A 27,673-nucleotide genomic window follows, 5' to 3' on the forward strand; every position below is an offset into this window, starting at 1 on the left:
TGTCTTGGTTTTCTAAAGATTCTGTGATGGAATTTTAGTTTCAATTAAACGACAACTTTTCTAAGAGACACACATTCAACAAATAGGCCTGGAGTTTATGGGGTCCTCTCTGAAGTGGAAGTTCGATGAGTGGGGTTAAAGGGTCCGGTCTGGGGTGAAACTTTTGTGGCAGTTACTTTAGAGGCAGTTTTCCACCTCTGCTTCCTGTGCCATAGCTTGGGTTGCCAGCAGACTCACAGGTGAGGGCACAGCAGGATTCTACACATGTGAAGAAGTTCCTTTCAGAGGTAAGGCCACTCTAAACACGGCCGAGCAGACCCAGCTGCCTTTGGCTCTTGACAGCTCTTCAGAGCTGCATTCAGTGAATTCAGTGATCGGTTCAGGAGCTGGCGTCCGTCAGGCTCAAATCATCAAGAAAAGAACGTGTTGCCAGTTTTCTAAGTAAGCTTAGTCAGTCTCAGTCCATTTTCTAGCATTTGATGAAGACCAACTGGATTTTAATAAGACTTGAAATACAGAACTCTCTTTTTTTTCTAGTGGTTCTTTATTTATAATGTAGACTGAAGCAATTGTTACAAGGTAGAAGGGAAACACATTACACAATTGTTATTTATACAAGTTTAGAACAAAAAAACTGCACAGGGAGAGGTCAACTCTCAGTACAAACTAGCAACTAAACACCAATAATTTACCTTAGAAACGATTTCTTTATTTTTAGCTGTGACACTGCTTTTACAATATGCAAAAACACAAACAGGACTACCCAAGGTGTTTCGTCACATTCTTTCTACATTGAATTTGGCAACGTTTTATATTAAATTTCTTCAGATTATTACTAACGTTTAAAAACTAAACAAGTGAGAAGCTGTACCAAGGTACAGTCACATCCATTTATCTCAAAGGTTTAAAATACCACTTTTATCTATTGTGATTACCTTGTAGTGATTTCTGCTTTTGCAAAAACCATCTCAAGCATCATATGCACAATGCATCAGCTACTTTTAGTCGTCAAGATTGGTGGGCTAAACCACAGGCACTACTGTTGCTTACAGTCTGTAAAAGGAGCTTGTTTTTCAAAGGAAAAAAAAAAGCTTAAATAGTTTCTAATAATCATGCCTTTGCTTTAAAGCCATAACATAAAATGTCCTTGAGCAATCACAGCAGTGTTACATGTTAATATATAGAACAGTGACTATACAGGTATGTTACTCTCACATCCAATGCAGTTATGTATTAAAGCATAAGATTATGTCATTGAAGATACAAGCCAACAGAAATCTGCAGGGTCTGTGGGACCCACCGGGCTCCTACCTCTTGACGGCTTCCGTCAAAAGGGAGCTCTTACATCTGACCCAACTGCTAAGGCGTTTGCTTTCTTTTTCATGTTTGTATTCTCCAAACACAACCCCTCTAAATCTACAAATCCTTGCTGGCTTTAGGGGATAGGCATTATAACAAATTTAACTTTCACTTAAAGAAGAAAAGACATAAATCCATTCCAAAATACATTACCTAGAATACCCAAAAAAACAAAACAAAAAAAGGGACAGTCTAGTGGTCAGATTCCGAGTAACAATAAAGAAATCCTCCTCTCTCCATTGTTTAGTATGAAGCCAATCAAGAAAAACAAGCCCCCGGATTGGTAAACACATCGGCAAGTTGCTGGACTCTGAGCTGGTTACTCTTGTTAAATCCACTCAAGTTTTGTCAAAATATTTGGGCTTTCCAACGTGCCCAGCCTGCTGGGCACAGTTAAGTAAAAGGCATTCGCTATTATCTAAGAATTCCCTGCTATCGTGTTTTAAGTATTTTCACATTTTTGAAACTGCCTTACCCTTTCGGATGTACTGGATTCAATGGAAACAGGTGTAACGGACGAGTAACTGAAGCGGGGTTCTAGTCTACCTGGTGGCGGCAGCATGCACGGGACTGGAGGCGGGTGCTGTGTGCAGTCGAGAGGAATCGTGGGGGAAAGGAATTCCTTAAACACCCTACAGAAACAAACACTGCAATCCAGTATGGCTTATTCGGATGCATTAACCATGAAGCTACTAGAAATTCAACCTACGAGGCTACTCTTAAATGTGACAGGATCGGCTATGTTGAAAGTGTGCCCCTCCCACGGCCCTCCCCCCAATCCCAACAGTCCGCCGTCCCCGGATTCACTTCCCTCTGCATATTGCTCATCAACTCTTACTACCGCTTTGCTCATTCGGAACAGAGTATATTTAAACGAAGACTTTACCCCTCACCATTTTGTTTGTACATTAAAATAACTTGAATTTGCTTCTAAGCCAGACTACTAACTACAGTGCATCTACAAAAGCTTGCAGGGGGAAAAAGAGAGAGAGAAAAGAAAAAGTTACCCCTTTTTTCTGAAGTTAACTACTTCATGATTCCCCTGCCCTGACCCCCCCACCCTTATGCATTTAAAATTTTACAAAGACTTGTAAAAAAGTTAAATGGAATTTGGCACCTTCAGAAAAATTAAAAGGGAAGCTAAGATTAAAATGTGCAGAAAGAAAACTGTCAATATTTACAAATTAAAAGATCAAGGTCATGTCAGTTACATGTTGCTTTTAATTCTTATCTAAAGGTGTCAAGTACGTTCAAAAGAGCTGTATTCTGAGTTGCCTACAAAATCGGTTTGATTATAGATTGGAATGGATCAAGACAAATTAGGTTTTATTAATGAAACAGTTCATTCCCCACTGGCAGCATTTCCGATGCACCTAAGAGAAGCGAGGGGCTGAGCGGTCATTTGTCGTGGTCTTCTTCAGCTTCACGCCCCTGCGGATGGCGTTCAGCATGTCTTCTCCTTGCGGGGTCTCTCTCGGGCTCAGGTCCGCAGGGTCGCTCTCTGGAGCCTGGCCTGGGGAGGCAGTGGCGCTGGCGGGATCCCTCTCCTGGTCTTCGGCCTCGCTCTCCGGAATCGCCTGTCTGTGCTCCTCCGGGATGCTTGGCTTCGGGCCTGGAAGGGGAGGGTTGACGGCGGCTTGGCCACTCCACAGTGAGGAGGGGATGCTGGTGACACCCTGGGGGCCCTCACCCACAGACGGTGACTCGGGGCTGTGCTCACCCCGCTCCTCCGGCCCATCTGGGGGGGCCGGCAACACCCCAGGGAGGTCTGGGACGGTCGGGGTCTTCACAGGGATCACGGGCGTCTTGATGGGGATGGGACCCGCTCCAATGGTCCCCCGGCGGACAGAAGGCTTGGTGGAAGGGGTCCGTCGGATGGTCGCAACCCCTGGGGTGACCATAGCAGGTCCGAGGGTGGTGGGGAGGCCGGCAGTTGAGGCCGGGCGCTTGGCTTGGAACATCCGTCGGTAGGACTGGCTGATGTCACTGTTCCTCGGAATGGTGGAGGACTTGTCAAACTCCTGCTGGTCTGCCTCCTGGTCACCACTTACAGAGAAATAATCGTAATCTGAAACTGATGATAGGATTTGATTAGGAATCTCCAAGGCAGCAGGCTTTGCTTTCTGATCCTTTAGTTTTGGGTGGACAAAAGGTCCAGGAGGCAAGGAGCCACAGTCTTGTCCCGGGCCTCCCCTCGGCCTCCGAGCTGTTCTCAGAGACTGGACGTGGAAGAACTAGGCAGGGACCTTCGTTCTGTTCACTGATATGACCCGGGGCCCCCACAACAGTGCTGGTCGTGGTAGGCACACACTGAAATACTGGGGAGAGGTGACAAATGTGGAACTGCCAGGCTGAGGCGGAGCTACCCCCGAGCATCTCTGGGAGGAATGAGGGCGTGGAAAGAAATCCCACAAACCCTCCAGACCAGAATTCAGCATGAGAGACAAACCTCAACCACACTACCTCAGACCCTACCAGCTCCCTATGACAAGCTCGTGAGGTGCGCACTACTGGCAATGGATCCCTGAAAACAGGTACAAAGTAGGTCCATCAATGAAGTGTGCTCACCTTTTCTCAAAAAATGGTGTCACGTGGGAGGGGAGGCTTACAGATGAGGGCGGGTTTCTGAGTGACAACACTACTAGCCCGGGGACTGGGTGAACTCCTTGCTGCAGGTGGGTAAGGGGGCTGTGCAGTGCATTGCAGGATGTTCAGCAGCATGCCTGGCCCCCTACTGGGGGACTGCAGCACCCCCTCCAGTCGTGACAGCCCAAAATGTCTCCAGACACTGCCAACGGTCCTCTGGGCAGCAAATCCCTGCCTTAGAGGCTTTGGCCGTTGAACGACAAATAGGCTTAGTCAGCTATCACAGACCTATTCTAGCTGCCGCTGTATCGCCATCCTGCTGGCCTGTGTGTGCCGTGGGGACGGGGTGGCGGTTGACGGAGGATCTGGGTTACGAGCTTGGGCTCCAGACTCTAACAGACCTTAGGGGCCAGCTCCCGCTCTGCTCCTTATTAGCTGTGTCAATTTCGGCAACTTACGGAGACTCAGTTTCCATGTATATAAAACGGGGATAAAAATACTTATTAGATCAGTGGTTGTGAACATCGAATGGGAAAATAAAGTGCTAGAACACACACGACGCTATTAACAGCATCCGCCTAGGTTCGCATTGGGAACTACCCTGTACCCTGATGGTGGAAAACAGAAGAAGCTGCAATAGTGCAGCTGTGTCCTCAGATGGCAGCTACCCAGCAATGACAGATCGGCTCTCCAAAGCCATTCCAAGGTGACGGAGAGGGTGCTGCAGCCGGTCTGGTAGCCGGGGCCTCGGCCCCTTCCTCACCTGGCGCCCCCCCAGGAAGCCCAGCGGCCTCATACCTTGGGAGGGGATGGTGTCCTCCGAGCAGCACGGGGTGGTCGTCTGGGTGCTGTAGCCGCTGGAGCACTGCAGCGAGTCCCGGCTGCTCCTCTGGGTGTCCAGCTGGAGGCCCCGCGACAGGGCCAGGGCCAGCTCCTCACAAGCCTCCATCTCTTCGCCAGGCTGCAGGTTGGAGGAAAGAGACACAGAGAAGCCACCAGGGCCATGAGTCCCCCATCTGATGTCCCCGGAGCCTTTCCGCATCCCTCTTTGACGGGGAACCTGGATATTACTCCTAGTCTGCTCCGGGGAACCCTACCTGTCTGCAGGCTCAGGGCTATGACCTTGCTTGGGTCCTACCCAGGCTCTAGAAAGTTCTACAAGTCTGGATCCCCACAGATGGCTTTCCCCCTGGGAGTCTTCCAAAAACTGGAGAGCGGGGAGTGGCGGGGCAGGGGCGGCAAGGCTGACTCGGTCCGCACTTGGACACCGGCCAGGTCTAGGGGGCGTCCAACTGGCTACAGAGAAAAAGTGCGTCACCCTGGCGGCAGCCGACACCGTCATGCTCCGTGGTCTCTGAGCGTCCTCGGCAGCGGCAGGCGCGCCGCCCGCAGCGGCGGGTCCTCCTCCGCTGGGGTCCGGCTCCCGCTTCTCTTTGCGGCGCTGTAGGGTGTTCACCAGAGGCTGATCATAAGGTCCCGGCTTGGCCCAGTCCTGAGCGGAACAGTGTGGTCAGCCGCCAGGGCCCGCTCCCGCTGGGAGGGCTGCGGACCCTGCGGACTGCGGCCCACAGAAGGCACCTGGGCCCCCCCTGGGGGAAGCTCAGGTTGGGACAGGTCAGCGGGCCCCTCCGGTCCCTCACCTGGCTCTAAAGGGCGTGGAAACCCCTTGGGGGACCCCCTGCTTACCTCCCATTTCTTCCTATCTGCCCACAGATTAAAAATCTTCAACAGCCAGGCCAGTGGCCTGTGGAGACTCTTAGTTAGTAGCTGACCCACTGCCTGGTGTCAGAAGGCCCCAGCCAGTGGAGACGGCGTCCCCAGGGACCAGGCGGAACCCTCTCCCCCAAACGGCTTCGCTGGAGCAGAGTGGCCACCAGGGGGCACTAAAGGAACTGCAGCCACTATCCCTGAGGCTGAAGCTCCACTCTCCGAAACCTGGGCCCCAAAGGGCACTTCAGGGAGTGTCCTCTGAGGTCCTCACTTGGGAAGGAGGAGGCCCTGGGGTCAGCTGGAAGATTTTTGAGGAGCCTGAGGGTCCACACTATTTGTGAGGGGCAAAGTGAAGACTTGCTCAAAATGCTGGCAGCCTAGGGGCCCACTATGCAAATTAGAGACCTCCTCTCAAAATAAAGCGGAATATCCTCTGGGCATCAGTTGGACTTGCTAGGAAATGATCCTGACCCAGTAAGGGCCTCAGGGGGGGAAGTCTGGGGAACTTGGCGAGGAAGACAGTCCTTCCCAGGGCCTGGTAACCGCAGTGACACCCTCAGGTGGCCAGCCACCTGGAGGGCAGCACTGGGACTCTGAACTTGGAACGGACTTCCCTGGAAGGTCCCACCTGTGCCCACCCTCTAACTGGGCTAACCAATGTTTAGTACAGGAGGCTCTCCAATCTCAGCTCCTGGTGGGAACCTCTATCTCGAAGCTGCCTGCTGCTTTTTCGCTCTCCCGTGGGAGTTCAGTTAGGGAGAGGCGTTATGGGGAAGAAGGCAGATGTGGAAGGAAGAGGGCGAGGGGACAGTCAGGGCAAGGAGGTGGTGGGACAGAGGGGGGTGAGCCCAGAGGCCACAAGAGAGGAGAGAGAAGGGCGGGGGGAGGGAGGAGAGACACAAACCTTCCAGCTAGGGATCTGAGATGACGGGAACATGCCGGGCCCAATGGTGTAATAATGAGCGTAGTCTGGAAGGTGGACAGAGGTGACCCGAGGGAGCAGGCGGGAGGCAGGCAGGCAATGAGGGAAAAGACTTGCCCCCATGGGCCCCACATGGGACTCACTTGATAAACTATAGTGAGAAAACCCGTTAGACAACTGGAAACAAAACAAAAAAGGGGAAAAAGGAAAAAAAATTAATATAACAGGACGAGTGTGGATGGCATTGACATTCAACGGAGGGGAAGACCGGAACAGTTACAAACAAACATCGGGGCTCTCTGCTCGTGGGTGGTCCAGGACGCAGGAGACAGGAGCCCGTGCAAAGAATGCACAACTGATTTACTTGACACCAAGTAAGTACCGTATTTTGCTGTGTATAATGCGCACTTTTTTGCCCAAGTTTTTGAGGGCAAAATAAGGGTGCACATTATACCTGGGTATAATGATCACATACCATGGTTATAATAACCCCGTGTATGACACACACCAAAATGTGGGTGTGCATTATACACGGCAAAATACGGTATTCAGTCGAGGAAGTAGTGCATCTATAATCTGTCAGTAGTTTGGAAATTGATCAGTGTCCTTCATCTGTGACGTTCTCAATGATTTCTGAGTATTTATAACAAAACATTCTTTCAGGCGATGGTGATTTGCTCCTCTCATTATGCAAATTTAAAAATTCTAAAGCGTCCTCATCCAAAATCATCACACTGTTCATAATTCCAAATCGGGGTGAATAGGGGGCGGTTTGCAAACTCAAAGGTGGGGAAAGCACACAGTCTCTGACAGTGAAATGTCACACCCAACAGTATGGTGACAGGGAGGTGTCAGCAGGCGGGGCGCTGGGGAGAAGAGACGGATGAGAACACAACACTGTTCTGGGAAGAAGCCTTCACACCTCCGAATTCCCCATAGCCCTGCCTCTCCCTCTGGACGACCTTGTGACGACCTCACACTCATTGCTTGGGAGCCAGACACCCACTCAGGGAAAATGGCCTCAACCTCATCCCCCTCATCCCCAAGCTCTTGGTGTAGATTTTGAGTTTGCAGGTTCCTGCGCCCGAGACACAAGCGGCAGGCAGGGGAGGGGTCGGGGGTGGGGAGAGGTGGGACCGCGGTGGCTGGGACCCGGGTCGGTCACCTTCTCTGTGGAGGCCCAGGCGCCCATGGTGGAGCCTGAGCTGACTGAGGTGGGCGAGCTGCACTCGCTCACTGACTGGCAGGTTTCGGAGGCTTCCGAGGAGGCCGAGCTGGACGAGTTCTGCAGCAGGTGGGGGGAGGAGGGGGACCACACGGGGGGACCAACAGAATCCAGACCACACACCAGCAAAAAGTAACCGTAAATTTAAAAAAAAAAATGGGGTTGGGGAAGAGCACGCACAGAGAGACAAACGTATACATAGAAGAGGGAAGGATGAGAGAAGCAGAGCGTTAGGGTTATTTTTTCCCCGAAGCTGCACACGCAGAGGTTTTCAAGCCCTTGAAAAGAAGTGTGAGACCCAGCAATGCCCGGACCACCAGACTGTCAGCCCCCAGGACCCCAGTTTGTGTGCGTCTAGTCCTGTGCTGGCTTACGGCAGGCGCTCGAGGTCACTGAGTGGATGGGTGACAACCGCCATCTCTTCCGTGTAAACTGGGCCCCCTTCCGCCACCTCTGGCTCATCCCAGGTGTTTACAGAAGCCCAGCCCCGCTGGGGTCTACCCTCACTCCCCCAGGAGCGTTCCTGTGTTCACTGTCTAGGAGGCAGGGCTCATGTTTCCATCACCCCTTCCAGCCTCCAAAGAAAGAAAGGTTCCTGCAAAGGGACAGAGTGAGAGCTGCCCCACCCTGCAGGGGCGAGGAACCCAGAAGACACCCCACACAATGCCAGCGGCTCCGTGGAGCCGTAGCTGCATGGTGGACACCCCGGCCGCTCACCGAGCTCCGTGTCTGGCTAGCAGTCCGGGGTTGGAGTCTTAAGGTTTGGATTTAAGTCCTGTTTCTGCCACTTGTCTGTCAAGGAGCCATGGGCTTAATATCTCCAAACCTCGACTTTCATCTTTAGAATGGAGAGCAATAATATCTAACGATGAAGCGAAAACCAGATTTTACATGCACATGTGTGTGTCTGTATACAGTGCTTAACCAAGTGTAAAGGAAGTTCAGTTATCACTATAATTTCCCAGGGCTTTTATTTTGGTTCCTCTAACCCACCTACGTTCAGCTTGGAATAAGGACCAGCAAACCAGCCCGGGACGGCAGGTGCACATCTTTTTTGGTCTGTGCTCACTCTCGCCCTGGCAGAGGCGGCAGCTCTAGGAAAACACCCGCACCACGAGCAGGGCCCACTGCTGGGCGCACTCGGGGGCGGGCACAGTCTGCTCGGAGGAAAAAGGGAGAGTTCTGAAGACATCCAGCCACATGGCATCCATTTCTGTCCACGTGGCTGCGTGGGGAATCGAGGGGCTCTCACCCCACAGATGCGTGTCTCCCCTTCGTCCCACCCTCGATAGAGACGGCATTAAGCCGTTGAGAGACTGCCTCCTCTGGCCTGTGTGACTTGTACAGTTTCCCTGAATTTTCTCTCTGCTTTCTAATTATAAGTAGCAGCAGTGCTTTAAAAAAAATCAGATTTTTCTTTTAGATTTTGCAGCACGCTGAGCTTGCTGAAACTAAAGTTGCTGGCCAAGGGTATCTGGGTGCCAGCTCTGAGAGGTAAGTACGTCCCAGCCACCACCTTCTGCTTCCCGCCGCGCTGCTAGAGGCAGAAACACTCGCTTCAGCCTGACCCACGCACAGTCCTCGAGAACAAAGCCCAAGCATGTGGCCCCTCTCTTTTTAGAAATGGGTGTCAGTGCACAAGCCTGGGTTAATTTGTCAGTTGATTAAAAACACACAGAATTATGCTACACACTTGAATAGACTTTGAGGCACTGCAAAAGCCTGCTTTCCTTCCCATCATTCACACTCCACCTGGGAGAGACACACAAGTGTGGTTCAGCGTTGCACGTGGTGGAGATGGGTGCAGGATGGGTGGGGACACCTTAGAGGCCAAGCTGAAGCACCCCAGCGGGGACAAGCACATCAGAACTTAAAGCCGCAGATCTCGGCCCAGACCGTCTGTTTGAAAGCGAGTCTCTCCCCCAGGAAGAGGGGCAGAAGCCACGGTCTACAGGGACAGCTGAACAAACGCCACAGGGAATAGGTGGGGCATTGAGAGCTCCGAGTCACGGAGGTCAGACACCTCAGGCAGGAGGCCTCCGGGCCTGGGTTCCCACAGCACCTCAGGCCCTTGCTCAGTGCCCAGTGCTGCCCCAGACACTCTCCCAGGGCCGCCCTGCGGCTGAGGTGCGGCAGGAAGGCTTCTGGGCCAGGCGTCAGAAACCCCCTTCCAGGTCCTCAACCTGCAGGCCACACCGCACAGCCGTGCGGCGCAGGCAGCTCCCTCTCATCATCTCCCAGCCTCCGTCTCCACAACACGACAGGGACGAGGGGACCAGGTGGCTGCAGGAAGGGTGATGGTGACACGGGAAATCCCTTGGGGGGGGGGGGGGCCTGGGGCGGTGCCTGCCGCACAGGAGGTGTTCAGTGACTGACTGTCAGGCAAACTGGATACTCAGACAAACAAGACAAGCATCTGACTTTCTGTCCACGAGATCTTGGACCAAAGGCTGGGCATGGTTCCGTCTCACAATGGACAGGATGGGCTCGAAGCCACCATGCCTGGCAGATGGCACCGTGGGGCACCCTGGACTTTGGCGTTTCCCGGCATCTGTGCAGCGGTGCTTACTAAGTGCGAGGCCGAACACCAGCCCCAGGGGAGTGAGGGCAGAGAGAGGAGGAGGGGGGCAGGTGCTGTGATGCCCTGCCTGGCCCCCGCCCTCTGCTCCAGGGGTAAGGGCCAGCCGGGCTGGGCAGGGCTAGACCTAGCCCCACCCCCCCGTAATCCACTCTGGTTGAAGAGATTCAACACCTCCCCTTCTCCCAGGAGCACAGTGCCAACAGAATAAGCAGCAAAGGCTGTGAAGATTCATTCTCATCCTCAGCATAAACTGATAGGAGGAACCCGAGACAGCAAAGGAGGGTCCCGAGGCAACGTCCCATGACGGAATGTCAGAGAGAAGCGGAGATGGGTAAGAGGTGGTCCCTCTGTGCAAACGCCCATTAACTGCAGCATCATGCTAAGCCGGGCACTTACAGGGATGCCAGAGGGCAGCCAACCCTCATCGAGTCTATCCACTCACATGTGAGGACTCCCCCAACCCACGTGGCGACTCAGCCGCTGCCACCGCCGCCACCACCCACACAGGCTGCAAGCCCGACTCACAGTGTTTCTCTGTGTGGGGGGGACAACACATCTAAAGGCAAGAAAGGAAGCCAGACTTTTCTCTCATCTGAGCCAAGATCCTTCCGTGGGTCCGGCCATCGACGGTGGTCCGGGCACCGGGCTCGACGGCTGCTCCGGGGACCAAGGGCACCCTTACCTGGTTGGGGGCCTCTGGCGGCATGGGGGACGGCGACTTGGACTGGAAGGCGTCCTGGGATATGAAGCCGGAGTCGTGCGAGGACACGCTGGACAGCCGCACGGGCGCCTGCTGGGCCAGGTTGGAGCTGCGGCAGCGGTAGTGGGAGCTGGGGGAGTGCGAGTGCGAGCCGCTGGACCGCGAGTCGCTGCTGTTCACGCTGTTCAGGCTGCTGTGGGGCGAGCGGAGGGGGCGGGGCGAGCGGAGGGGCGGGGCGAGCGGAGGGGCGGGGCGAGCGGAGGGGCGGGGCAGGAAACAAGGGGCAGAGAAGGGACAATAAAATGGAATCAGCTCTCCGACTCAGAGAAGCAGCACAAGCAGTGAGGTGTGTTTCCAAAACGCCAGGTCATTAAGCTAGTAAACAAAAGTTGTTTTTTCTCCACATGATCCAAGGGGGAAAAACCAGCCACCAGGACTCGGCTCTCTGCCCATGTGATGAGGCATAGTTAACATGGAGGCCTGTGATTCTGAAAAATCACGTCCTGCCCAATTCTGCCACGTCACTGACCACCAACGCTTGGGGACCTGATGACTGTGGCATGAACACAGATGGGGCTGATCTTGTCTGCCGTCTGCAAGCAGAAACCAGGGCCCTACAGCAAAAACCACAAAGGCACCCTCAGTGTGACCTGGATGGGATGGGCAAGCGCTGCCGTTGGTTGGACCATCTGGGTCCAGGAGGCCAAGGTCACCCAGCCCACCACTGCTTTGGCAGCGCAGGCGCCAACAGATGTCTCAAGATAATTTCATCCTAGGCAGGCCTCCTTCGAGGCCACCAGAAAAGAACGTCAGCAAATCAACTCAGTGTGCTTGTGTCAGCATTTTATCGACAAGGCTGATGCTTTAAAGAACGGCTTGCCCTGACCATAGGTGTTTCTCTGTTAAAATACCCGAGGGCCTGGCGCCAACAGCACCCCTGGCAAGACGCAGGCAGTTCTCAGTGACTAATGGCAATCCACGCGAAGCCGTCAGCTTCCGAGAATAAACAGTAAATAGGATGTCGAAAAATCTCACACACCCTCTGGGTGTTCTGTCTGCATTCCTTTTCCAGTCGCAAGAAACATGCGCCACAGTCTGTACGATAACTCCGATTAGGAAAACCAGAAAACTGAACACAGTCCTGGTCCCAACCAGCGGAGCCGACATGCAAAGGGCAGCTCTAGAAGCATCTGACAGCATGAAAGGAACAACCCCACCTGGGATTCCGAAGTCTGTGGTTTCTGCTCCTAGCCCCGAGAGTCCTGTCGAGTTCCACGAACTCGGACGGCTGAGGAGGTGGCCGAGGCCTCTGTGCCTGTCTACACCGCGATGATGGCAGTGCCAAAGCTGACATGCTGGCATGTGCCAGCAGAAAGCACTGCTGCCAGGAATGATTATCCTGATCCCTGCTCTCCTCTGCACTCAGTCGGACGAGGGCATGTGGGGACTGACCAGAAAGCCACGCACTCCCCTCCAGCCGGCGCCCAGCTGCTGTCAGCGCACTGCGACTTCCTGTGGAAACTGAAACTGTAACAAGGGAAGATCCTCGTGCAGCTCTGCTTTATGCAGGCGAGATACAGTCTTCTTAGTTATCAAGCAACAAACAGAAACAGTGGATTTGTCTGTCACCCAGAACACGCACAGACACAAAGGATGACATGAAACCAACCAACATTTTCAGGTTGCAGAACGGCAGGAGGCAGCGTCTGAAGTCTGAACTTCCTGCTCAGTGATTATTGTACAAGCTCAGACATGAAACAAAACACACAAGTGTGTACAGAGACGCAACCCCACAGAGATGCGGCAGGTCCCGCCCACTCCTTCCTCTCCATGCTAATTCACAGGAAGTGGGATTCACTTGGTTTTGAAACAGCAAGGGAGAAGAGTAGGTGGAGTGTACCAAGAAAGGTAAGCGAGATGCGATCAAGCTTCCATCCTTCAAGAAGAGAACAGACTTTGTGATGAGCAAGCCAAGAATGGTTTTCGAACAGAAAACTGCTACAAAACAGTTTTGCAGGTGGCGGAACCATTCCCGCTGGTTCTCGCTGCCCGTCAGTAGCAGTACTAGTTACGAGCGGCGGTGGTGGTGCGGGGTAGTGGTTAACGGAGCAAGGATGCCATTCATTTTGTGAAACCCTGAGATAAAAACCTGGGGAAACTGAGGGCACAAGCCACCACGACTCCCTCCGGTTGTTCTGATAATAGTGATATCAGCCTGTACAAGAATAAGGAAATCAAACTCGAATTCACAAAGCGGGAAAATCTCTACAACACGCAAATGAAAGACAGGAAGCTACATCCACACATCTAGGGCCAAATGGGGTTTTCCTCCTGATCCGAGACGAACCCAGAGACCAAAGAGTGAGACCAAAATCGTGTGGAGTGTCTTTCAGCCGATGACGTCACCACTTGCTGTTGAAAGCGAGCATTTCTAAGAGGCGGAGGCCGCCGTGCCGTGCAGCTCCCGGGAGCGTGAAGGAGAGCCGTCCCAAGAGCAGGGGCAGAGCCCTTCACTTACCTGCAGACACTTGACTTGCGGGACATGGTGGTGCTGGGGGAAGAGGGTGGCGTCTGGTACGACCAACTGTAATCAGAGCCTTTCAAGTCCAAAATCACCTGAGGGGACAGAGCCAGGAGGGTAAGCCAGGTGCTGAGAAAGGAAACATCAACTGTCAAGTCTTAACACCAGTAACATAAAAATTCCACCATTACCAAAGATGCGGATTAAAGAAAAAAATGTCGTTACGGGCTTTCTGCTTTTTGTTTTTTAATTAAAGAACCACACTACTAATCCATTAATGTCATAATTCTTTTTCTGAGACAAGTAAAACTAGACTTAATTAGGGGGTGAGGGGCACGGAGAGAGAGAGGGAGATTCACAATGACAGATAAACAGTTTACCAGAGTCGCTTACACCCAAGGCTAGAATCCACAGGACTTTTGTCTGATGGCACCACAGGGACACTAATGGTTTCAGGACCATTGATTTTGCATTTTAGCCATCTGAACGTCAGTAGTCACTCATGCCCTGTTTGACCAGGGCCCAATACTGGACAACCTGACAGAATCAAGGGCAAACCAACTGTTTCACAGTTATTTCTACACCCGTCTCTCTCACTTGACAAAGAACTACTCGAGTGTAAGGTGTACCTTTTGTGCACATAGTAGGTGCTCAATAAATGTCTATTTACTGAGTGAATACCAGCATGCTGTGGGCTCATAAGAGCGATTTCACAGAGCGGGAAATATAAGCTCTCCAATGTCTTCTGAGCTGGCTCCCCAGGGGGGCGATAAGAGCTTTATGCAAAGGGCAAAGGCCAACCAGTGATTCATCAGCTCTTCCCCCAGGTATGTCTCTTCCCACTGGATACAACATTAATGTCACATGAAGCAAATAACAGGCACAGAAAATGTCGCATTTCTGATAAGGGAGAACCTCATGCATGACTTAATTAGAATGGTTCACCACAACAACCAAGACACACCACTGCCGTGTTCCCGTGACAGTGCATTTCTGGAGGGCAGGTGACCACCGTGTCTAGGAGCGCAGGCTCTGGAACCGACCGCCTGGCTCACACCTCAGCTCTACCGCTGATGAGCGAGGCGACCCTGGCTCAGCGACTTGACCCAGAGCTCTCCAAGAAGATCAGCTGAGACAGTCCAGGTTCAGCAGGGGCTCTGCAACGGCTAGAGATGACGACCACTATACACCACAATGGGATAATGCCTCAGGGGACCCTCGTGACCTTGAACCTCGTCTCTCTGGTCTACTCCCCGGAGTGCTTAACCAACCCTCCTACCTGTTCACTCGAGGAGGGCAGTTTGTGAGGGTCCATGGTCAGGCTTTTCAGGTCTTCCGAGATGGTCTGCAGGTGAGTTATTTCCCCCAGCATGGAGATTTCTTCTTCCTGAGGGACAGCAGTTCACAGCCTGTTATCAGCACAAGCGACCCACTTCCTGGTCCTGGCCCCACCGTTTTTATTAGGGCCCCCGGCTAACCCTTCGGACTTTGCAGAGGAGGGTCCCCCTGGGACTGGCACATCTCTGCTGAAGGCACCACCAGCCCTTTGTTTGGGGGCTGGGAAGGAAAGGGAGCTCTGCCGTCACCAGAGTGGCCTGCGTGCTGCCGACCGCAGTGAGCCAGAGCCAAAGCAGGTCCATGGGCCTCCCTTGCAGTGTCTGGGGCCAGCAGGGTCAGCTCGGTGTGGTGGTGGGGGGGGGGGGGGGCCCGCCTGTGTCTTCCCTCCCAGGCCCTGCAGCCGGGCCCCCTCCACGGGCGGGGAGGCTCTCCTGTGAAGCCACTCAGCTTCCACGGTGCCACAGTCGTGGGTATTTTGGTCTAGCAGAGCTCACAGATCTCCGTGACAGCCCACGTGTGTTCAACAGAGGTCACGTGCCCCCTCCTTTCTTGTCTCTACCACAAACTTAATGAACGGCGATGCTGCAGGAACACGGGGCCGTGGCAAAAACACTTTCCCGTGAGTGCCACACCGGGGGCCTTGGGCCGAGGCAACATGATCCCTGGGAAGTGCTATGCTCGGGGGGTGGGGACAACTCACGTTCGGGCACTCTGCTTAGGGTTTCCTGTCACACAGCAGATTCCCAATGACTTAAAGATGGGCGGAGAAGGAGAATCTCCCCCCAACTGGCACTCAGGCCTTCTGGAACGTTCCACCAACTCACAATCACGGGCCGCAGCATGGAGATGAAGGTGCAGAACCGGCCACGTTCCTCGATCAAAGCCTTCCGGACGGCCTGCTTTTCCGTTTCTTCCAACAGGAGATACTTGTCGTTGACATCCTGGAGAGCGCTGTCCAACTGAGGCTGGATGTCACCTCTCCCTGCAGACAGAACAAAGGCCCAGGCGTGGCTTGCTGAGACACCAGCTCCCAGGACTACGGCCCCTCTTCCCCTGGGTGCTGGAGGGGAACCACACATTGTCAAGACGGAGAGAAGTGATTCACTAACACCCAGAAAGGACGGAAGGTGGCTATTTTCCCAGCACCAGCCATTCCCAATCTGCAACGCTGCAAGGGCGCACTGGCTTATTCCTGGCACAGCAGATTCCCTGGGGGGGCCCAACGGCGCCTTCTGCCAACTGAACCCCAGGACCTGGCAGCCGGATGGTATTCTCTCCTCTTGCAACATTCTGAAGCGGCGAAGGGATAAACAGGTGAGGACCTGTGGATGTTTCCAAAATTGGGCACCAGCTGGCTTTGTTGGGCCCGCCCCCATCGAAGAGCCTCTGTCTGCAAGGAAGGGCCCCTCCCTGAAGGCACGGGCGGCAGGCACCAGCTCTTCTGGCTCCGGGGACCCCGGGACTCCCTGGCCGTGGGCTGAACTCCCCAGTGGAGAGTCCCGAACGCCCTCCCTGCCAAACACGCCCAGTCACACAAAGACCTACAGTCAGGTCTCTGCTGGTGGAAAAAACTGAAGGGGGTGTCACTGCTGAGGGGGCCCCTGTGCAGCCAGGTCCACAGACCCCAAGCATGGAGGCAGCCATTTAGAGAGTTTAAGACAGGATGTTAACCTTTTAAACAGTTCTAGAGCTTGGTTGGCAAACTGTCTTTATAAATAAAGTTTTATGAGAACACAGCCATGTCCCATCATTTACATACTGACCACGCCCACACTTGCTACAACTACAGGGTGGTAGCTCTGTGACAAAGACTTTACGATCTGACCCTGTAGGGAAAAGGCTTGCGGCTCTAGGAACGTGGACAAGCAGGCCCTGTGTCGGGGGGAGGAGCTACTGTAATCCGACCTGTAGTGGGAACAAGAGGGTGACCGCCTGGGGGACCAGCTCCTGCGTGTCCACACTGGGCCCCAAGCAGGGGCTTCCCCTGTCGTCCAAACCGGAGAAAGGATTTCTAACTTCTTCACGGTGATGCAAGGAGACTTGACTTGGGGTGGTGAGCACATCATGTAATACACAGATGACGTAACAGAACTCTACACCTGAAACCTGTATACCTTTACTAACCAGTATCACCCCAATAAGTCAATAAAAAAGAAAAATAGCCCTGGCTGGTGTGGCTCAGTGGATTGAGAGCGAGCTGTGAACCAAAGGGTCACTGGTTTGATTCCCAGTCAGGGCACTTGCCTGGGTTGTGGTCCAGGTCCCCAGTAGGGGGTGTGTGAGTGTCACCCATACATTCATATTTCTCTCCCTCTCTTTCTCCCTTCCTTCCCCTGTCTCTAAAAATAAATAAATAAAACATTTTTAAACAAGGAAAGAAAAATAAAAAGCTCCTCAGGGTAGGCTCTAGGACTCTCCCAGCCCTCAGCACAATACCATGTGTGTGTATGTGTGTAAGTGCTCAACAAATGCTTGATCGTTTAAACACAGAATATCAGCAATGGAGGAGGCCTTAGGGGTTATCCAAGTGCACCTGCTGGTACTTCAGTGGAGGCGGGGCCTAGACAAGGTGAGAGGCTTGTCCGGGGTCATTCGGGGGACACGCAGCGAGCCGGGGCAGAGCCCAGGCAGCCCGACCCCTCCTCTCTGTCGCTAGACTCAGCGCCCCCGGCCCACTGCCTCGAGTCCAGGAAGGGATGTCACTGCCCTCTTAGGGAGGCTCCTGACCCGTCACCACGCACCCCTCGGACGAACGACACAGAGAACTTTAAATGCAATGCATCATTTGGTTTGAAACAACAAAGGGTCAGGGAAAATTGCCTGGAGCGGAGGAAAATAACCTGTGTTTTCTCTCCTATGTAGATGGGAAGGCTGAATGTGGAGCAAGAGGTCAGGCTTCAAGAATGTCCCAACAGAAGAGGTCGCTGGGTGTTAAGTCACTTGGGAGGCAGCGGTTGGTTCTGAGTGAGCACATCAAGGGAGACTCATGCACCACCAGAAGCCGCCGCCCCTGACAGTGCCTTCACTGGCCCGTGTGGCACAGCAAACGCGGTGTGTGTGTGAGGCTCACTCATCACGGGAGCACCCACGTAGGGCGGGTGCGACCACGTGCAGTACCGAATCGCCACCCCACAATGCCATCGAGTAAGAGTCTGCTGGTTGACCAGTTCCCACATACGTTCAAGGTCACCCACTCACACATTCCTCCATTTATCACCACCTACCCCTTAGGATAATCCCATCCGCTCCTGCAGCAGACAGATACACACACACACACACACACACACACACACACACACGACCTGGCCACCAGGAGGCAGGGGGAACCATCCACACTCAGGACCTGGCCACCAGGAGGCAGGAGAGCCATCCCCACACACGACCTGGCCACCAGGAGGCAGGAGAGCCATCCCCACACACGACCTGGCCACCAGACCATAGGTTTCACACGTTTCTAGTGGACAGGAAGCCTAGATGAGCATTCTCCTTTCTCTCCAGGGCCTTGCTGGGGGACTTGGGCTCCCTCTGGAGGACACACACTGTCCCACAGACACAGCGCCAGGAGGAAAGCCTGGGTCATCACCACCTGGAACGGTAAGGCTTGTGCACCTGACTCCACGTACACCGAGCGTGTACACGACACAGACCCTGCTCTTGTGCAACCTGCAGAACAGCGCAGCCCGGCTCGGGCCTTCTGCAGGTTCTCGCCCACAGCACGTGAGGGGCTTCGAACCAGGTCTGCCGCGCTGAGCCTCAGTGGGGGAGGGCGGAGGGGAGTCGGGGGAGAGGGTGGAGTACAGTGCGCAATGCCTGACCAAACCAGCTTGGGTGTGCTGAGAATAGTAGCAATTTCTCTTACTGTCAGACTCTGACTATAAGAAATGAGAAAAACATGTATTTTATTTACTTCCTGTCACAAGTTACCAGGCACTGTCTGTCTATGTGTAATTAATAACACTGACCTTTAAAAATATACTCGCAGAGAAAAGCAAAGTGACCAGAACCGAGTAGAGTCTAATCTCGTAAACATAAATTTAAATTATTCTATAATTACAGCAAACTTATCTTAAATATGTATTGTGTTATAATTAAAGGGCTTTTCAAATTGTGGTGTTCTAAAATAAGTATAATCTGTAAAGATGGCTATAATTACAGTTACAGTGAGTACAGTTCCACTCAGGATAATCATAACCAAAAAGCACAACGTTTATTTCTTAAATTCGCGAACACAACGTATAATCATATTTATAAAAAAACTATGGAGGAAATTATTCCACGGCCCCATTGGAAGCACTGGCTTTAAGATGCGCTACTCTCTCCAGGCTGAAGAAGTCAGGGTTGTGCCACACAGGTGCCTGTTCATTCCCCCCATGTGCGACGTCGTGACGAGAGCCGTCACCAACACCCCACGCACGTCCCGGCCACCCCAGCTCCCACGTGACTCTACTCTGTCTTCTTGTTTCCCCTCTGCGACCGCCATTCTCGCTGGGCCATCTTGCTCTCTCGCCTGGACAGCTGTAAGGGGGCCCCTACTACGTCACCTCATTGCGTTTGGATCAGCAGCCCCGAACTGCTGTCAAAATCCAAGTATTACCACTTCTTGTCAATAGCTCCTGTTTCTCTCCAGCGAAGCCCAATGAATGCCCTTCACAGGGCCTGCCCTGCAAGGCTTGCATGGGCCAGCCTGTCCGCTCACAGCCTCAGGCTGGTGGACCCTGCCTTCTCTCCCGCTCCTCTGCTCACCCCACCTTCAAGGCGCTCTCCCTCCTGCCCACCTGCGTAGCCTGTTCCTCCTGCGGGTCCCCATTCTTCAGCTAAGCCCTCCTCGAACTCTCTCACGAGATTAGGATTCTGTCATTTGAGCTAGAAGCTCCCTGTACGTATCCTTCGTGACACTCCCCGGTGCTAGTTTCATCTTTATTTTTCTGCTTTTCTGGGTGATGTCAGTCTCCCCCACCGATCGGAAGCCCCAGGCATGCTTCCGCCCAGCACGGTACCTTCTCACCCAGCACACCTGCCCGGACACAGGTTCGCAGGCATCTATCTCCCAGTGGGTGCGGCACTGATGGAATCACTTCATCTGCGTTTGCTCACTGGCCTGCAACCACGATGGCCTTAAATGGCCTAACACCACAAAACCAGCAAATTCCAGGACGGCCAAGCAGCCAAAAGCAGGGAGGGGTGCCTTAAATGGGCTTTCCAGATAAAATTCCTGAGCGAAGAATTGTTCGTGACCTTTTTTGTACAATCTAAGTCACCTTGGTCCCGAGCACTTTTTCCCCTCTCTGTTTCCAGACCTCACGCTGGAGAATTCCGATGAACAAAGGAAGGCCAGGCGCCCCCTGCTCCTGCAGGGGAAATCACACGGTTCTTCTTTTTTGCAGAAAACGCTCCTGGGGCATCACGGGCACATGTCACAGCTGAAGTAGCTCCCTTAAAGCAAAAGGGCTTGGTTTCTTTTTTTTAAATGGAGCTTTGTAAGAAGAGTTTGCAACACTTTCTGGAATGAAGTGAAGATCCCATTTCTTCCCACCATTTATACTTTTTTGCTTTAATCTTTATACATGTGCTCAAGGCAGCAATGAACGCCCCTTTGGACAGAGGGAGGGAAAGCGGCTTGCTGAGGGTCACTGTGCTGGCAACGGTGCAGCCAGACCCCAGCCGTGGTTCTTTCTCGTCCACAAGCCTCAGGCTCGCAGCAAACACAAACCCTGGGAGCGAGTAGTCGGGAGCTCAATGTTCTACACATCCATCCATGACAACACGATTAAAAGGCCAGTCGGCGGCGGTGAGTGTGACCCGGAACCTCCCGGCCTCTTGCCCCACACCCTGCTGCCCACACCTGAGCCCAAGCCTGGACCACGGGCGCCATTTCAGGCCAAGGGCTTCCCAGCAGAGGACAGACCCAGGACACGCTGGGCCAAGATCGTTTTGGATGCCACAAAAACATCCAAAGTCACTTCCTTTCCCGAGCCAGATGTGTGAGGAAGCTGCAGGAATCTCATCAAATGACTTCCACCTGACCTCGGGGACGATACTGTCTGTCCCTCCAACACGCCCACCTTTTCACACCTCACAAGTCAAGGTGTGTCCTATGATCAATGGCATGTCCTCATAGTGTAATCAGCAGGGTTTTCAGGTGGTAAAGGCAGAAATGGACATGCAAGTAGAAACTGGAGATCAGAATGTGGAGTGAAAAACTCCCCTTTCCAACCACAAGACCGCTCTCATCAGGCCTCCATATATTATTCTCTTCCTCCTCCAATATCCTGCAACCGTTCTTAACTGATTCCCCAAACAACCAGAAATCAAAAGCAAGATAGAGTGAAGGCTTTTTGACTTAAAAATTTTCAAACTCGATTCCTGTTATTCTGTCAACATGCTGGGTCAACTCATCTGTGAGACGTGACTGACAGCTAGTCCCCAGCTCGCAAGGGGCGAATGCACGCACTCGCATGAAGCGTTGAGCCCTGCGCCGGGCACGTGGTGAGTGCTGGGTAAGCGTCAGGTGTCACCAGGGGCCACACACCATCCCTGAAGTTGTCCTCCTTACCCTGGGTGCCTCAGCAGGGGAGAGGGTACAGGGCACAGTGGGGTTTTTCTTTTGAATGAGTATTCAGTTCGAGGTCCTCTTTGATGTACAGGAATTTGAAAAGATCCCATCATCCTTTCACTAAAGGAAGAGGTTTCTCATCATGCAGATTTGCTGGTCCTGAGCGATCAGCCGTTCACCCAAGCAAAGAGCAAGACGAGACCGCACAGAGACCAGCCAGAAGCCTTGCCATGCCCACCAGGGGCTCGCCATGCTGCGTCTCAAACAGAAGCTTCACGTCACCGAGGAGATTCATCCTCTGCAGTCGAGGAAACATTCTACCATGCTCCGCCCGGTCGCCTGGTCCCGAAACCCGTGGCCCCTTCAGCTGCTCCTCTCACCCACTCTTCTCCACAGCTCGAGAACCCATCCGCCTCTCCATCCCTGGGCCTGGCCACCGTAACCTCTTGCCCGAAGAAAAGCCACTTGCTAACGGGCTGTCCAGCAGGGCCACCATCAAATCCAAATGTACACTGTCACGGCAGAATCTTCTAGAAGCCAAGAAGTCTTCAAGGGCTTCAATGCAGTCCTAAAAGTCAAGTCTTTAACGTGACAGAAAGACCTTGACCGGGTCCCTACTCACCTGTGCCTAGTCCTGCACCTGCGGGGAGGGGAAAGCCGTGCGCACCTGTGTCGGGTCTGGAACTGCCCTTGGCAGTGGGGCCGGGGGGCAGGGAAGAAGGGGGAGCGACTGCTCAAAAGGCAGGGGGTGTCTCCTGGGGGTGACAGAAATGCTCTGAGACTGGGTAACGGTGATGGCTGCACAACACCGCGGAGGTACTAAAAGCCAGTGACAAATACACTTCAAGATGGCGTGTGGGATGTGGTATGACTTTTATCCCCAAGAGCAAAAGCAGTGGCCGTCTCACCTTCCTGGCACACTAGACACTGCTCAAGCTGCGTCACACACACGACACTGGGGGTCGGGGCACAGCTGTGTCCCCAGGACAGCGGCCACGCTGGCCCCACCTGTGAGGGGAGACCTGTGTGGCTCCGGTGCCCTGTCGATGACAGAAGCCAACTGGAACGCCCCTGGGAGCTACTCAAACGCCCAGAGACGCTCGGGCACACCCAGGCCAGTCAGCCGCACGGGCCCCTCACGGACAGGCCTCTCCGAGACGGGGGACAGCCACAGGATGCCAAACTTGAAGGTTAAGTAGCAAAATCACCCACAGAGTGAGGTTCAACAGTCAGTACAGAAGAATCATTTTAATTACTGAACTTGAGGATCTAATACCTTTGACATGAACCATTTCACAAACTCTGCTGAAATAAGAAGTACTTTGGTTTTGATTTTTTTAAATGAATTCTTGGTTTTGAAAAGAACTCTATGATTCTTTTCAAAAAGTTAAAGATACTTTGCAGAAAGAAAGAAGGAGCTCCTACCCTCTGCAACAGTATGGATGGAACTGGAAAGCATTATGCTAAGTGAAACAAGCCAGGCAGTGAAAGACAAATACCATATGATCTCACCTTTAACAGGAACCTAATCAACAAAACAAAGAAACAAGCAAAATATAGCCAAAGACACTGAAATAGAGAACAGGCCGACAGTGACCAGAGGGGAGAAGAGAGGGAATTTCAGGAAAGAATGGGAAGGATTTACAGAAACAAATAAAAAGGGCAAACGGACAAAAACTAGGGTGGGGGCTAGAAATGGGAGGGAGTTGGGGAGGGATGGGTGGGTGGGCTGGGATGGAAGTAAAGGACAGAAAACTGCACTTGAACAATGGTTAAAATAAAATTTTAAAAAAGTTAAAGATACTTTGAAGCTTAATACAACCAAATCTGATTTGGGAATTATCTTGGGGGGGAGTCATTTAGTGTAGCTCTACAGGTCTTGTCTGTGATATAAACACAGACATACATATATATTCTTAGGTATATATGTATGTACAAATAGATTTATTTCCTGGAGAAAGGGGGGTTTAAATCACTCTGTATTTCTTCTTTCCGTGAGTCAAACACTGGATTATGATCATGTGAAGGCTCTCACAGTATCATGCTAACCCGTTCAAGCCCCAAACATCAAAGAAAGAAAGTGATCAAAATATATACACACACACACACACACAATTTTTTTTAAAGTCAGGGAAAATTAAGTAGGCACCACTGATTGTTCTGAGCAGGTGGGAACACTCGGGCCACTGACACAGGTCTGGACAACCACAGAAAGCCCACAGCAGGGACCACACCGTGACCAGCCACCAGAGATTCAGATGGCAGACTTACCGAGAGCTTCCACTGGCGGGGCGCGTGCGGTGAGAAAGTGCAGGACACACAATTGACACAAAAAGGAAAATAATAAAGTCAAACTGGTATTCGAGCGGCAGTCTTACCTTTCTTTCACGGGTGGCACAGTCCACGGCAGCCACGGGATCGCACAGGAGGGCGATTACACCCCCATCACCCAGGAGCTGCACAGACTCACACCCTGACTCGCTAATCCTCTCCTTTGCATCTAAATCTACCTAGTTAGAGGTCCTCGCCCTTAGGCAATACAGCTGGGTTTTTGTTGTTGTTTTTTTAAAGAGAGATGAAGAATACATTCCCGAAAGAAGTCAATTTAGAAGCTTTACCTAGAAACCCCTTCAAAGGTAACACCACAACTCGAAGAGTAACTAGAAACACCTAGCATACAAGTTTAATGGGTAGAAATGAAAAAAAATAATTAAAGAATTTGAAGTTTTCGTATAAGAGCAAATAATATGCTGGTCTGGAACTCGGTGAGGCTGTTTAGTGTGTTTATAATATTAACTTTGCAGCCTCTGGTGGAAAATGATAGATTCAAGTACTTAAATGTCAGGCCCGAGGGTTAAAGTATTAAAGTGTTCCAGGTCTCTCAAAGAAAGTCCCCAATAAAATTTTAGTCATTACAGATTGAAACAGAGTCTTCATCATAATTAATTTTTTAAATTTAAGTTAACAATAACATGGGAGTTAGAAGGGAAATAAGGCTGCTGACTTTGCCCAGTACAGTGGCACACACAGGGAACCAACAGAAAATCTGTTTCCCACATCCACCTCCCTCTTACTTCCTCGGACGGGTTACGGCACCTCCAGGAGCCGAAAGGCCTTCAGCTGACATCAAGCACCAGGGACGGGGCTCAAGGGACGCCATGCGGAGACTGGGGTTACCTGGTCAGACACCCCGCACCACTGCCCACCTGCCTGCTGCCTGCCTTGTCCCCTCACCTGTCTGCCGGCTGGCCCTGCCCTGTGCCCCTGGCCCTGGGCACAAGCCTGGAACTTCTCGGAGGGTGAAGACTGTCTGTCTAGCCCCCAACTCCCTACCTAATATTTACTCCCCGTAGCTGTCCGATGCACCTGCCTTCCACAAAAAGAGACCCCTTCAACCCACCGCTGGAGCACTTGCCAAGTTGTTTCAAAATGATTTTGAGATAAAGTCTAACCAAAAACAAACTAAAAAAAGTATAAGTGTTTTTGATGGCAGTGTTTCAATATCTGCACATTAAAAAGGACTGCTCTTTATATTACAGGGAAAACAAAAGCCCAACAAAGAGTGTGACCAAAGCTGATAGCTGCAGAGTGAGAATCAGGGTGAGCTGGTCACAAAAGTTACGTCCCACACGTGTCTGCCTGTGTCGAGGCGAGGGCAGTGCTCTCAGACCACGCCTACGGGCGCCAGGCATCTGGAATTTTGAAAGGGAGAATCGGAAGAGTTTTCAGGTCAAAGATCACAGATTTTGAGAAAGGCACGGCAGAGAGCTGCTTGGCTGTCTGCTGAGAAAGGGAGGGAAAGGGAAAGTGGTGCTTCGGCTGTGTAACTCAGATCCAGTTCCGTCGGATAAAAAGGAGCGGCACCCAAGCACCTGCCCATCCTGACACAGGGCGCAGATCTCCGAGCAGCTCCAGACGCTCGGGAAGCTGCCTCTCGGGAGATGCAGCACACAGCCCGGCTTCCTTCCCCGTCCTGAATCTATTTGGCATCCGGGTGGGAGGCTTGACACCCTCCCCAGGCAGCCTGAGCCGGGCCGTGCAAGTCTAATTGCCAGAAACTTCCCTTCGATGCGGCACTGCCCTCGACCTATCAGGCTTCCCCTGGAGGTCCCAGTTCCGCTAGCTGGACAATGCCAGGGACTTTGAGTGACAGACAAGGATGGTTTCAGCCTTGTGCAGAACTCAGATAAAAGGATTACCGCTGAAGCTGAGAACGTAAGGGCCCTGAAAAGAGACGTCTGGAAGAGCAAAGGGAAACGAGCAACTTTTCCTTACACCTCATTCTTTTCATTAAACTCCCAAACCTTTTCCAAGCCACAAACGTCCTCCCTGGACCCTCCTTCCAAACCCACAATCTCTCTCATCCCAAAGGTGCTGAGTTGTGGGTGAGGTGGAGGCCAGCTCCCGATCGTGAGCGGCCTGCCGGCCCACGAAACCTCAGGCTCAGTGGAAGAGGGAGGCAGTGTTATTTACAGACGTCCACCTCCAGACTTGCTAAACAGAACGCTGCTGGCCACAGGCCCTTTTACTCATCACACACTTGCTCCCAGGTGCCCTAGTGGGTGCCCAGAAGGTAATTTTGAGAAGCACCGAGGCCCGGAAAACATATCTAAAAAGCAACAGCTGGGGCTACTACAGACAGAAAATCTGACCATAGGTGACAGTTTTGCTGCCTTTGTCTTGAAATAACAACTAGGAGGACATTTTTCAGAAATATCAAAACTTTGTCCTCACCTCTCTTCCACCAAATCATCCCACCTCTCCAAGTGCATTTTGTTTTAAAAAAAAAAAAAACAAAAAAACAAAAAAAAAACCTTCTTGTTTAAGAAAAAGGACATTGGTTTTGGGGATTTCTACCTCAAAAGGTCACGGTCCCAAATAAATGCTAAACTTTACGCAGAGAGCAGCCTGATGGGGAAAAGGACATTTTGTCAGTTGTGAAGCAGCAAAGGGGAAAACGGTGTCAAGAACTGGTCACCTGCTCCAGTTCACAAGAGAGCCCCTGCACTTCAGGTCTTGGTAAACTGTTGCCAATGCTTGCAAAGAGGGTGCAGCTAGCTCCTCCTCCTGCAACTCCCTGTCCTCACCCGAGGAGCAACGCCAGTTCGCAGAGTTGACAGCGAGCTGGTGTGTGGATGACGACCAGCAGGGAGGTGGGAGGCCGGCCCCTTGCACGGGTGGGGTCTGCTCTTCCTTCCGGAGCAGTGCCCACCCTCGTGAACGCCAAGAAAAAACCCCCCTCTTAGCGGTGACGCCTGGCGCCCGCGGCAGCCATTTCTAACACTCTCACAAGACTTAATAAAGGGTTTCGGAGATTACAGGCTGTGAAAGATGGAGAAAATGACATAATTTCTGTAATAATTACAATAGGACATTTACATAAAGGCTTTTGTGCGTGAACCCAAGGCTTCCGGGAAATTCGTAGGTTTCATTATAACGTACAATGGGCATGACAACCGTCAGATCTCGGAGACAAAGGAGCGGGGAGGAAACAAGTCAAGCGCAACTTCGCAAGGGCCTCAGATTAACAGACAGTCTGCACCGAGACCTTGAACTCAGATGGAGTCTTTGTGCGCCTGTCTGCCCTCCAGGGCCGTCCAACGTAATAAGGAGGTCTGACCCGAGCACTCGCTGCTTCAAAGCCAAGTCCAACACGTGTTCTTTCCCCCAAAGCAACGCTATTACCCGCGGGATTCGTCGAGTTACCTTTTTTGGCTTTCTTCTGCAGTTTCAGTGTATCCGAGGACTTCTTCTTTATCTCTTGACGGGCTTTCTTATACTCTAAGAGAAAGCAGAATGCTGAATCAGTTACCATTTTGCTCCACAGAAAATATTCCCGGAACCACCTTTACTGTCATCACAGGAAGAGGCAAACAGGACGACACGGAACGAACAAGACAGGTTTCGAGTGGAGAGGTGTCGTCGACACGACAAACTACGGCAGGCACCGCGGTTTTCCTCACAGTCTTCACTCAGACCGGCTTCGAGGAGAGGCGTCATTTGGGAATATTTCACTAAAGGTGAAAAAGTCGCAATCTCTCCGCTCAAGTATCTGGACGTATTTTCAATGTGCTCTACCTCCCCCTAAGGCCGAGATCTCCTGGAGAGGGACCCACGTGGCCAGACGCTGGGCACATGTTACAATGCAGGCGAGAGAACCGCAGCAGCAGCCGCAGAA

At 52.3% G+C, this 27,673-nt stretch overlaps 1 protein-coding gene across 6 annotated transcripts in view; it reads right to left on the reverse strand.

Moving 5' to 3' along the window:
- Positions 1-525: 525 nt before the first annotated feature.
- MTSS1 (MTSS I-BAR domain containing 1) overlaps positions 526-27,673 on the reverse strand; it is a 136,260-nt gene continuing 109,112 nt past the window's right edge. For 3 of the 6 annotated variants that reach the window (XM_045860767.1, XM_045860771.1, XM_045860772.1), the window contains 9 exons: positions 27,202-27,276; positions 15,767-15,924; positions 14,884-14,991; positions 13,602-13,699; positions 11,066-11,276; positions 6,560-6,754; positions 5,264-5,437; positions 4,744-4,906; positions 526-3,433 (listed from right to left, as the gene is read on the reverse strand). In XM_045860767.1, the coding sequence (XP_045716723.1) occupies positions 2,733-3,433; positions 4,744-4,906; positions 5,264-5,437; positions 6,560-6,754; positions 11,066-11,276; positions 13,602-13,699; positions 14,884-14,991; positions 15,767-15,924; positions 27,202-27,276 (1,883 nt within the window). In that variant the 3' untranslated portion in view covers positions 526-2,732. Of the gene's footprint in view, positions 3,434-4,743; positions 4,907-5,263; positions 5,438-6,559; positions 6,755-7,742; positions 7,863-11,065; positions 11,277-13,601; positions 13,700-14,883; positions 14,992-15,766; positions 15,925-27,201; positions 27,277-27,673 lie in introns of all 6 variants that reach the window. The other 3 variants (XM_045860773.1, XM_045860770.1, XM_045860768.1) reach the window with 3 other exon arrangements.

The sequence above is a fragment of the Phyllostomus hastatus genome, unplaced genomic scaffold, assembly GCF_019186645.2.
Source record: "Phyllostomus hastatus isolate PE091 unplaced genomic scaffold, TTU_PhHast_1.1 phas_scaffold_21, whole genome shotgun sequence".
In the NCBI taxonomy this organism is placed as follows: domain Eukaryota; kingdom Metazoa; phylum Chordata; class Mammalia; order Chiroptera; family Phyllostomidae; genus Phyllostomus; species Phyllostomus hastatus.